Raw genomic sequence first — 12,379 nt, forward strand, 5'->3', positions numbered from 1 at the left:
ATCATTCTTCTTATCGATTGCTTCCTAATCGACTGTATGTAAGTGTTTTTTTTTTTTTTTTAATTTTTAAATTAGGGTTTTTCTTCTGATTTTTCAAATAGACTTTTCTTTTGGTTTTCTTATATTGTTTGATGCTGTTCAATTTTTTGAATTTAGTCATATTTAATTTGATTTTGTCGAGTTCTTTAACTTTAGGGTTTCATGTGATTTTTTGTTTGATCTTTCGAAATCAAAATTTTATTTTGATTCCTATTCAATTTCTTAAACTAAAGTTTTTTTCTTTTGATGTTGTTAATTTCATTATTTATATAAAAACTAGGGTTTTTGTTCTGATTTTGTTAAATTCCTCGTGAAAGGGTCGTTTCTTCTACTATTGTATAAAACATAAATAATCAGTTCTATTTATTTTAATTTTGTGGAGTTCTTTGATATTAGGGTTTTCTTTTAATTTTTAATTTTTTTTAATGGAATCACATTACGTGGTTTATACTTTCTTTAACAAATTTCTTTAATATTAAATAGACTTCAGATTTTGAAGATATTAAGCCACATTAACCACTATGTTGCCCATGTAAGTTTACTATGCTTACTTTTAAAATTGTTTTAGTTATTGGTTTATCTTTTTCAATTAAGTTATTATAACATGTATGTATTGCAGTTTTTAGACTGTAAAGAATGAAAAAAATGTAAACAGGTAGGTGTCATGCCATTTCGTACATAAGTCCAAGTTTTCATCTTGTGCAGATTTATTTCGCATCAATTTTAATCATTCTTGAAGCTGCAACTTAACGGTTATCTAATATTTTCATATGGGTTGTATTGCTTCTATTTAGAGATGATTTGTTTGGGCACGGGGAATCTCCTCGCACTTTTTTATTTTTTGTATTCGGAAGTTCATTTACTCTGAAGTTTAGGGGAGAGCATATGTGTGAGCAGTCAATTACTAATTTGTATCTAATTACTCCGTATAAAAGTTTATCCCATTCTGATAACAATTAAAATTGCATCTTAATTTTTTACCAGACTCGCTTTAAGGTCTTATTATCCAATCTTAGTAGAAAATGCTTAGAGTGGCCTTGGCATCCTATTAAGCATTGCCTTGTAGTGCGTTGTTCGTACGGGATGGCCCACGTTAATGTATTTTATCCTCAGGCTGTTGACTAGTTTTGTGTATCACCCTATTGGATGTAAATGTAATTGCAGAATGAAGAACATGTTATACACTAATAGTGTATCACCCTATTTGTGTATCACCCTATTTTAGTGCCTATTGCTTATTATACACTAATATGGTTTGGATTTCTCTAGCTGCTGTTGCAGTGATATCTAAGGATGCTTTACTGGGTGACATCTGCTTCATATTTTGGATATCCTTTATTCTTGAAAGCTTTAAACATTGCACTCAACATGGATACATATAACGTTAAGTCTTCCATATAAGTAGCACGTGCGCATGACGAGCTGTTTACTCCAATACCCTACCCTGTTTACTCTAGAACCAATTCATCGCTGCCTCCGTTTCTTTCAGTCTTCCAACCGTGTAATTCTTTTTAACACTTCTTGTTCTTGAATCTGAGATTAAATTATATCAATTGGGCATATGGATCTTTTATTTTAAGTTGCCTTTTTTGGTTACAGGAATCCAGTGAAGGTTAATTCAGCTGAAACAATTCCATAGTGAGTTTTTGTTTTTTGAAATTTTCTCTCCGTGTCTTATAAATAAATTCGCGGGTGATTTAATTGTTTTTTTTTTTTTTTTACGAGGAACCCCCTAGCGACGAGCCATAATGGCTCCCCTCTAGTTGGTAAACCCCGGGTAAACGGCAAGCCAGACCTCCACCGCTACCAGGCAAAGCATCCTCTAGTCGATCAGTCACTAAATGGAGCTCGCCCCAAGGTATTTGCCTTGAAGGGAATCGAACCCGTGACCTCTTGCTTCATTGGAAGTCCTGGTGGCCACCCAGGCTATGCGTGGATGGTTGATTTAATTGTTATTTAATTTTGGTATAGATATAGATAATAGACGGTCATTTAAAGGAATACAATTATTTGCAGTTAGAGAATTGGAAGCTATGAAGCTTACGTTTTGAACAATTGGTACTGAAATAAATTTGATGGTTAGTAATTCATTTCCTTTTTTGTAAGTGAAATAAATTTGATAATTTTTCATTACTATTCGATACAAACATACATGAAAAACAACCACATAAGGGGTTTTAGAATCAATCAAGCAGAATACAAGAAGTATGATAACTTTGGTAAAGGAGTGATCATTTGCATATATGTTGATGACATGTTGATTTTTCGCATAGCTGAAAAAAGGTAAACAGATGTGCGTCATTTCATTTGTACCTAGGTCAAATATTTCATACTGTGCAGTTATATTTTGCATCACTTTTAATCGTTCTCAATGTTGCAATTTAAGGTTTACAATGTTAAAATAAGAATTGTAATTGTATTTTGCTTGAGTATTGAATATTTTCACTTAATTGAGTTTTACATTTGGAAGATGAAAGCTAAACTTATACAGAGAATAGCCTAACGGCTATATGACAATATCATGGAAAAAATAAAGGTATGTTTCCCTTTTTGTAAAAGTTAATCTTGCTGTCTTTTTATTTCTAACACTCCCCTGCAAGTTGAATAGTGGGGTTTCCGATGTTCAACTTGGAGAGTATTCCTTTGAAAAGTCTTCCGTTGACGGACTTGGTTAAGATATCTGCTAGTTGGTCTTCTGATCGGACGTGAGGTAAAGATATGATTTCGGCTTCTAATTTTTCTTTAATGAAGTGTCTGTCAATTTCTATATGTTTGGTTCGATCGTGTTGAACTGGATTTTCTGAAATTGCAATTGCCGCTTCGTTGTCACACATGATCTTGATCGAGGTATTAGGAGGAAAACCAATTTCCGTCAAAAGTTTCTTGATCCATAAAGCCTCGGTTACACCTCGTGAAATTCCCCGAAATTCAGCTTCAGCACTAGACAGGGCAACAACCTTTTGTTTCTTGCTTCTCCAAGTAACCAAATTCCCTCCAACAAAGGCAAAGTATCCGGATGTTGATTTTCTATCTCCCTTTTCTCCTCCGTAACCCGTATCGGTGAATATTTGTGCTTCTAGATGATTGTTTTTCTCGAACAGGACTCCATCTTCTGCAGTGCCTTTTAGATATTTGATAATCCTCCATACTGCATCCATATGGTGTTGTTGTGGTTGATGCATGAATTGACTAACAACTCCAACAGCATGTGATATATCTGGACGAGTGTGAGCTAGGTAGATAAGTTTTCCCACGATCCTTTGGTATTGAATTCGATCTGCTGCTTTGGCATCATCCTCTATATATAACCTGAGGTTTGGAATCATAGGAGTATCCGCGGGTTTGCAGTCGACCATTCCTGTTTCTGCAAGAAGATCAAGTATATATTTCTTTTGACATATAAAAATTCCCCTTTTTGAACGTAAAACTTCGATTCCCAGAAAGTATTTAAGACCTCCGAGATCTTTCATTTCAAATTCTTTAAAAAGGTTAGCTTTTAAGTTTGTAATTTCCTCTTGATCATTTCCTGTGATAATCATGTCGTCAACATAAATAATGAGACACGTGATAAGGTTTCCTCTTTTTTTTAAAAATAAAGTATGGTCGGAATTACTTTGTTTAAAACCGTAATTTTTCATAGCAATAGTAAAACGCCCAAACCAAGCCCGAGGGGATTGTTTTAAACCATAAAGAGATTTTTTAAGATGACAAACTTCCCTTTCTTTGAATTCTGATGTGAAACCGGGAGGACCTTCCATATAGACTTCTTCTTTGAGTTCTCCATGTAGGAAAGCATTTTTAACATCAAATTGGTGAAGTGGCCAGTCTTTGTTTGCGGCAACGGAGAAAAGGATTCTAATAGTATCAATTTTTGCAACCGGTGAGAAAGTTTCTGAGTAATCAACGCCATAGGTTTGAGTGTACCCTTTGGCAACAAGCCGTGCTTTATATCTTTCGACAGATCCATCGGCTTTGTGTTTGATTGTGAATACCCATCGACATCCTACTGGTTTCTTTGATTCTGGAAGAACACATTTTTTCCAAGTATTATTTACCTTGAGAGCCTCCATTTCATCTTCCATTGCTTTCCTCCAGTATGTTGATTTTAGAGCTTGTTCAACCGTTGTTGGAATTTCTTCAGAGTATAATGCGGAAGTGAACTTTGTTGCTTCTTTTGATAGATTTCCTCTAGCAATATTTGCCATTGGATATCTTGATTTTGATACAGTTCTCTCAGGAGAGTATCTCCTGGGAGGAATTCCTCGGTTGATTCTTGGAGGAAGAACATATCGTTCCGGTTCTTGTTATTGTGTTTCATTTTCAGGATATACTTGATCGCTATTTTCCTGTAAAATCTCCTCTAAATTTTCATGATTAGTAATATCAGGAGATTCGGTATTTACCTCTGTATGGTCGGGAAGATCATTAACCGTAGTACTGATTGGAGGAGGACTTTGTGGAGTGGTATGATGAGTCACTTCTTCAGATGATGGAATATCTAGCCAACTCACAGCGTCACCAAAGTCTGTCTCCCCCTGACTTGTGTGTTGGGTATAGAAGTATTCAGTTTCCAAAAAATCACAATTCATTGTAGTGTACATGTGTTTCCTTTTTGGACTATAGCATCTATACCCCTTTTGATTTACCCCGTATCCCACAAAAACACATTTTTCAGCACACGCATCTAATTTGGTTCGTTCGATTTTAGGAATGTGAACAAACACCGTGCACCCAAATATTCGAGGTCTTAGGGTGAGATTAGATGGCGGTTTATAAAATTTAGTCAAGGCCTCAAGAGGGTTCTTAAGTTCTAAAGCTCTAGTTGGGAGTCTATTTACAAGATAAGTTGCAGTGGCAAGAGCTTCAGGCCAAAAAGATCTTGGAACATTAGATTCAATCATTAAAGCACGGGTTATTTCTAGTAAAATACGATTTTTTCTTTCAGCCACCCCATTTTGTTGAGGTGTGTGTGGACACGTGGTTTGATGAATAATACCCCTTTCTTCACAAAAGAGTTGCATTTGACTGTTGACAAATTCACCACCATTATCGGATCTTAAAACTTGTATTTTACTTTGGAATTGTGTTTGAATCATGTTTGAAAAAATAGTAAATTTATCAAATACTTCGGATTTGTTAGTTAAAAAATATGTCCAAGTCATACGAGTACAATCATCAATAAATAAAAGAAAATATCGAAAATTGTGTCCCCCATTAACCTTTGCGGGTCCCCATACATCGGAGTGAACTAAAGCAAAAGGACGTTCGGTCTTTGTATTACTAGTTTTAAACGAGTTTTGATGGCTTTTGGCCAAAATACAAGTTTCACACTCAATACTTTTATTTGAAGAAAATAAATTAGGAAATAAAATGCGTAAATATCCAGCAGACGGATGACCAAGACGTCTATGCCACAACCATGCTTGTCTGTCGGGAGTCCCGTGAGCTAGCATGATCCTACAATCTTGAGTGACCTCATCCACATAGTATAGACCATCCCGTTCAGTACCACGCCCAACTATCTCCCCCGTTCTGATGTCCTGTAAGATACAGAATGTAGGGTGTAATAAGACGGTACAATTAAGTTCTTTTGTCACGTGACTAACAGACAGTAATTTATGGGAGAGATCGGGAACATAAAGGCAGTTTTTTAAATTTAAATTTGGTGAGATTTCAACTGTTCCCCCGCCCTTGACTTGTATAATACCGCCATTAGCGGTTTTAATTTTGGTTTTGTTCGGTTTCGTATTTATAATAATATCATTTTTATTAAAAGTCATAGTATCGGTGGCACCACAATCGATAATCCACTCATTACTTTTTGTTTTATTTGAAACAATATTAATTGACGAAACGTTATTTTTAATTTTAAAATCTTTAGTTTTATTGAAAAAAGGTTTTATTTGTTTATTACCAACTATATTATTACAGGGACTATTTGTGTCAATAAAACAATTTGGGGAATTAAATTCGGTGGTGGGTGTTGAGTTCGTGACCGACACTCCTAACCCATCATACTCATCGACATATTTATCCCCACCCACTTTATTCAATTTGTCGGGTATGATTTTTAGGGATTTAATCCCTAATCCCAATCCCCTGTTACCTTCACCGGATGATGATGATGATGATGGTGGCTCGGCTGTGAATAAACCGAAACCACCTTGAGTGGTGGTGCCGGTTTCGTTATCCTCCTGTTTTCCCTTAGTTGTGGCCGTCGTTACCATCGAGGCTTTTCCCTTTCTGTGTTTATCAGCCCACCAATCGGGGTATCCAATAACCTTGAAGCATTGTTCTCTGGTATGTCGTTTCATACCACACTTTGTACATTCAAGGTTGTCTTTATCTCGGGATGATGACGTGGAGTCTGACCGGCGCTGTTGATTTCTTGATAGCAAACCATGGCTGTCGAAATCATTGGATTTTGATGCCGGTGCTACCAGACCAGTGGCTATGCCAGATTGGGTAAAGGCATCCGTTTTATTATTAAATATAAATTGGTGTGCATTTTCTTTTCGAATGGCAGCATAAGCTCCTTCGACAGTGGGTAATGGATCGGTTCTTAATAACTCACGTTTGATATTGTCATGTTTATGATCTAAAGAATTTAAAAACTGGAAAAGTTTTTGTTCTGACCTGATGTTGTTATATTTGACAATATCATTCGGATGTTCCATGGGATTTGGATCCCTTGTGTCGATTTCACCCCAGATTCCTTGCAATTTCAACCACAGTTCTTCGGTTGATTTACCATCTTGCCTGATATTATTAGCTTTAACATGTAAATCAAAGGTTTGGAGTTTGTCTTTACCAGAACTGTAGGTTGTAATGAGGGCATTCCATAAGGTTTTTGCTGTAGGGAACTGGGTCAGATTGCTTTCAATTTGTGGCTCTATATTTTGAATGATCCATGAAAATACCACCAAGTCTTCCTGGTTCCACTTCTGGTTGTTGGTTGATGGTGGATCTTCGGTTAAATGATTGAGGAGGGCCTCGGATTTACCTCCGATGGCAACCTTGATCATACGAGACCATAATGAATAATTTGAGTTGTTAAGGGTAACACTGATTTTTAAAGAATCAGGATGCCTTTGTGATTGATTTTCATTGTTGGTTTGGAGAATTCTAGCCAATTGGCTAGTTAATTCTGTAATGAGTTGAGTTTGGCTGTCATGTTCTGCCATGATAACCACTCAAACGAAAAAAATAGGCAAATGATTTAAATTGCTGTGATTGAATGATTTAGATCATCAACACAAGCTCTGATGCCATGTTAAAATAAGAATTGTAATTGTATTTTGCTTGAGTATTGAATATTTTCACTTAATTGAGTTTTACATTTGGAAGATGAAAGCTAAACTTATACAGAGAATAGCCTAACGGCTATATGACAATATCATGGAAAAAATAAAGGTATGTTTCCCTTTTTGTAAAAGTTAATCTTGCTGTCTTTTTATTTCTAACATACAATTCATATTTTGTGTTAATTAGTGCCTATTGCTTGTTATACACTAATATGATTTGGGTTGTATTGCATCTCTTTAGATATGTTTCGCTTGGGGGGATTTTCACTCTCTTTTTTCTTTTCTTTTTTGTATTCAGAAGTTCATTTACTTTAATATTTAGTGGATCAGTATAGTATATCGAGGGATCTAGGGATTTGTTTGATCAGTCATATACTGAAAGTGTGTTGACAAATCCTAGTGCGAATTCAATAAAGAGTTAAAGCTAATAGTTTCGAAAATAAAGCCAATGGGAGTTGTCTTATTGAGGTTTTTTATTCGCTTCTTAAAATTTTCTTTTTTTATCAAACAATAACTATACTTCCAAGAAAAATGATATAAATTATTGAGGTTTTTTATTCGCTTCTTAAAATTTTCTTTTTTATTAAACAATAACTATACTTCAAAGAAAAAAAAATAAATTATTTTACTTCAGAGGTTGTACAGTATTTGGACCTATGTTTTTTACAGATATGTCGAAGAAGTGATCAAGAGGGAAAAAGCCACAAAATGCCTCGACCATTTGAAGGCCTTGTGCCTGCTCTCAGAGAGAAGCCTTGCCGAGTCTGTTCGGTCACTTCTTTAACATTGTAGTTTATTGGGATTGCTCGTCATAAGTTTTCTATCCTCAGATTGTTGATTACTTTTTGTGTTTTGTTTATAAATAAGTTGTTTCTGTTGATATATACTTTCTTCAAACTGTGTAGACACAATGTACTCTCAGTCAGCATGAAGTTTCTCTAGCTGCTGTTCAGTGATATCTAGGGGTGCCTTACTAGGTGACATCTGGTCCATATTTTGCATATCCTTTATTCTCGAAAGCATTAAACGATGCACTCGACATGGATGCATTTAACATTAATAGAGTCTTGGACTATGCCAGGATTAGGATTTGAAGGTCAGAACTCAGTTTTTAAGTGTCTACGAAAAAGTAGCACGTGCATGACCAGCGGTTTACTCCAATACCCTACCCTGTTTAGAACCGACCCATCGCTGCTACCGTTACTTTCAGTCTTCCTGATTTGCGATTTTGTTAACCTTTTAATTTTTTTGAATCTCAGATTAAAATATATCAATTGGGGATATGGGCATTTGATTTTAAGTTGCCTTTTTTGGTTACAGGAATCCAGTGAAGATTAATTCAGCTGAAAAAGTTCCACGGTGAGTTTTTGTGTTTTGAACTTCTCTCTCTGTATCTTATGTTAATTAATTTTGACAATCGATAGATGGTCACAGAAAGGAATAAAATTATTTTCAATCGGAGAATTGGAAGCTAGGAAGCTTAAGTTTTTTAGACTACTTTGATTTTAGTTCATTAGTGCCTTTACGAAATTCTGTAAGACTTGAACTAGGACAAGCCTAACATCTTATATCGCATTCAAAAGAGAGATGAAAGAGGTTTCTATCAAGGAGGAAAGAAACAAATGAATATGGGCCTAGTTGTATAATTGGCCCCACTTAAAGTACATGAGAGATGGTGAAACATGGGTCAAGGGGGCTTATGTGGTCCTAGGGGCAACCCTCCTAATGGTGTCAAAGTGGCAGAGCCCCTAGCTGCAGTATTGAAAATTGACTTGATTTAATGGACCCGGAAAAAGACCAGATACATTGAACCTGAAAAAACTGCTGTCTAACTTCTGTTTTCGTGGCATATTTGATGTACTATGCGATATAAACATTCACGAAAAACCACCACATACATACAGTGATACAGAAATTTGACGAGGTGGTCATATCTAGGGGATTTAAAAGGAATCACGCAGACAAGTGTGTATGCACTATACAGCAAGTATGGTAACTTTAGAAAATGAGTGATCGTTTGCTTATAATTTTGATGACATGTTGATTTTTGGGACGGAATCAAAAAATGTAAACATATAGGCGTCATTTCATTTGTACCTAGGTGAAATATTTCATTGTGTGCAGGTATATTTTGCATCACTATTAATTATTTTCAATGCCGCAATTTAAAATTTGACGCCTTAATTAATACCTATTGCTTGTTATACACTACTCTGATGGGAATTGTCTTATTGAGGTTTTTAATCGCTTTTTAACATTTTCTTTTTTATATAACAAATACTGTATAGCAAAGAAAAACAATATAAATTAAATTGCTTCAGATGCTGTAAAATATTTGGACCTATGATTTGTACAGGTCTGTCGAAGAAGTGATCAAGAGTGCAAATGCCACAAAATACAGGGATCTAGGGATTCGGGTTGATCAGTCATCTAAATCTGTGAGTATCTAAATTTATAACAGTTCTGATAATAACTAAACTTGTATCTTAATTTCTTACCAATCTTGCTAAAAGGATATGCTATCTGAGCTTGACTCGATACATACCGCTTGGCTGTGTCTTCATAAAAAATTTGTCTATGTCAAACATATTTTGATATTATTTGAGGTGACAAATCTGGTTATTGATGCGAATTCAGTAAAGACTCAAAGCTAATAGTTTCAGCTAATAGTTTTCGAAAATAAAGCTGATGCTAATTGTCTTATTGTGGTTTGTATTCACTTCTAAACATTTTTTCCTTTTTTGTTCACAAAACTATAATTTAACGAAAAACAATATACTGTTTGTGATAAATCAAGTGTTTATAGTCGTGTTCTTTTTTCTTTGTAAAATAAGCCACATCGGTATGTACTACCTAAATGAATCTGATTTTGGTGTTCATTTTTTTGTGCAAGTTATATTAGCACTAATAAATGCTCGAATGTCAATGAAGTCTTTCAACAATTGGTCCTGTCCAAATATTCTTTGATGCTTCCATTGGTATGACTTATTCGGTTATTCATTGGTTTCATATCTATGTTATAATCTTCTTATTGGGCCCGTTGCATTGCAATATTTAGGCAATTCATTTTCAGCTGCTGTAAGCTTAATCGTTTATCATTTTTATTGACCTACATTTACTTGATGATCTATTCCAAAATATCATATTCACTTTTTCAGTTCTGGTATATATATCATCACAGTTTATTGATATGAAATTCCTTCATTTATTTTAAACTAACAACCCAATTTCAATCTTATTCAAGAATCTTCGAAAACACCATTTTAACCAACTCAAATAACAATCAATCGTGGATGTTTTCTTTGCTTTCAATTGTTACAGTTGTTATTCACTTTCTCAGAGCATGTTATGAAGGGGAGTTATAAGCCAATTCCACCTGAGCTCATTAGCGAACTCAAGGCCATATGTCAAGTAATCTACGAGTGTTATTATTCATTAAAACATTTTTTACCCAAATGGCAGATAAACTTCACAAGACCTGTCACGGTGCTGAAGGAGGTGTGGGGTAAGTGCCAAATTTGCTACATATTATTCTAGATATTAGATGGTACAAGTTGTTATAACAACCTCTGTCCCTTTGTATCACTCTATAAATATTCATGTAATCGTCACAATTAAATACGGAGTACAACAATTACAATTTGTTTACTAGTACTACACAACAATACTATTCCACCAACAATACTATTTGTTTACTTGTTGCCTTAAGTTATTTTTATGATGTTTATATACATAATATGCTACAAATTTGACTGCTAAATCATTTCATGTGTTTATATATGGCAGGATCCATCAATGTCTCAGATGCTTGAGAAGAGTTTATCTAATCAGCTTGAAGAGCGGATGACACGTATCAAAGAGGATCCATCTTTAAAGCACGTTATAGAAGATATAGAAACTGGTGGTGCTTATGCAATGATGAGATATAGCTTTTATATCACTGTTTGTAACTTGAATATTATGGTTGCTGTATCAATTTAAAATACAACATTATAAAAGCCTTCTGCTTTTGCCTGTTCAACAGTTGAGTCTCTCTTTCATAAAATAGAAAAAAAGGAAAGATATAAAACTACTAAATTACACTTTATTTATTTTATAAAGCAAAACATGCTAGGCTTTAGCTATATTTGGGCATCCTCTACCATAATTTCATGGCTAATTGTTCTTCTATCATGTAGATATGCTATTATGACTGCTTAAGATATACGAGTAATATCTTAAATTATATCATCTGAAATGCAAATGGTCATCACACTTGACATTATAATTTGCGTAACTCTCATGCTTGGCTAAATTTATAGGTACTGGAATGACAAAGACGTTCTAACAAAACTGGGTGAAGCAATGAGCCTTCTAGTTACAGGAGATCTTACTGCCCTTTGTTGGAAAATCGGGAGGCAATATAATGAAACTGAAGAAGAAGTAAACGAGGATGAGTCTATTGTTCATCAGACTGCTAGGTGGTGGTGATATGGAGGTACTCAATCTTCAAACTGTTACTTTTCTTTGATATTATTGTATAATCATCATACATGGAGGTGGTATTTGACCCTTTTGAATATATATGGGTCGATTACAGTAATATTTATATATTCCTAATTTGCTAAGTGAGTAATATTATCATATAAAAAATGGGCAATGGAACATGTTAAATGGGTTGACAGTTTCCAAATTGTAGTTATAGCACGTAAGCTTCGATTTATTTGAAACTTAGATTACTACTGAACTAAAGATGTTATTGCAATCATATTTGGAGCAATGATTATTTTTTAGACAATTGTCAAGTATATCACCTGCACCTACTTGGTTAGTTTTGTTCTCCAAGGAATTGCTTCACATTCAAGCGTTTCTAGTGTAATCTTTTAAAAATGTTTTTTTTTTGAACTAAATAGGGTTTGAAGAAAGCATTTGAAATTAACTCATATACACTGTCAATATGAACTAGGTTTAGTCCGAGGTGGTTGACGAATATTTTTAACAAGATGTTTAAAGCGCTAAAGTGCCAGAAGGAGTGGTCGTGACTAGGTTTAGACGTG

General features: G+C 34.7%; 1 protein-coding gene and 1 long non-coding RNA gene across 2 annotated transcripts; one reads left to right on the forward strand and one right to left on the reverse strand.

Annotated features, from left to right (window-relative positions):
- Positions 1 to 4,343: 4,343 nt before the first annotated feature.
- Positions 4,344 to 7,223, reverse strand: LOC139853429 (uncharacterized). The gene has a single exon (XM_071842825.1). The coding sequence runs from the start codon at positions 7,221 to 7,223 to the stop codon at positions 4,344 to 4,346; it is 2,880 nt and encodes a 959-aa protein (XP_071698926.1).
- A 525-nt stretch (positions 7,224 to 7,748) lies between these two features.
- LOC139886157 (uncharacterized) lies at positions 7,749 to 11,815 on the forward strand. The gene is made up of 5 exons (XR_011772295.1): positions 7,749 to 8,702; positions 9,700 to 9,781; positions 10,806 to 10,848; positions 11,130 to 11,366; positions 11,645 to 11,815. It is a non-coding gene; the product is annotated as an uncharacterized lncRNA (long non-coding RNA).
- The last annotated feature ends 564 nt before the right edge of the window (positions 11,816 to 12,379 follow it).

The sequence above is a fragment of the Rutidosis leptorrhynchoides genome, chromosome 1 (genome assembly GCF_046630445.1).
Source record: "Rutidosis leptorrhynchoides isolate AG116_Rl617_1_P2 chromosome 1, CSIRO_AGI_Rlap_v1, whole genome shotgun sequence".
Lineage (NCBI taxonomy): Eukaryota > Viridiplantae > Streptophyta > Magnoliopsida > Asterales > Asteraceae > Rutidosis > Rutidosis leptorrhynchoides.

What these genes read in the sequence shown, in the direction of transcription:
- LOC139853429 (XM_071842825.1), bottom strand. Translation starts at nt 7,223, where the DNA reads ATGGCAGAACATGACAGCCAAACTCAACTCATTACAGAATTAACTAGC.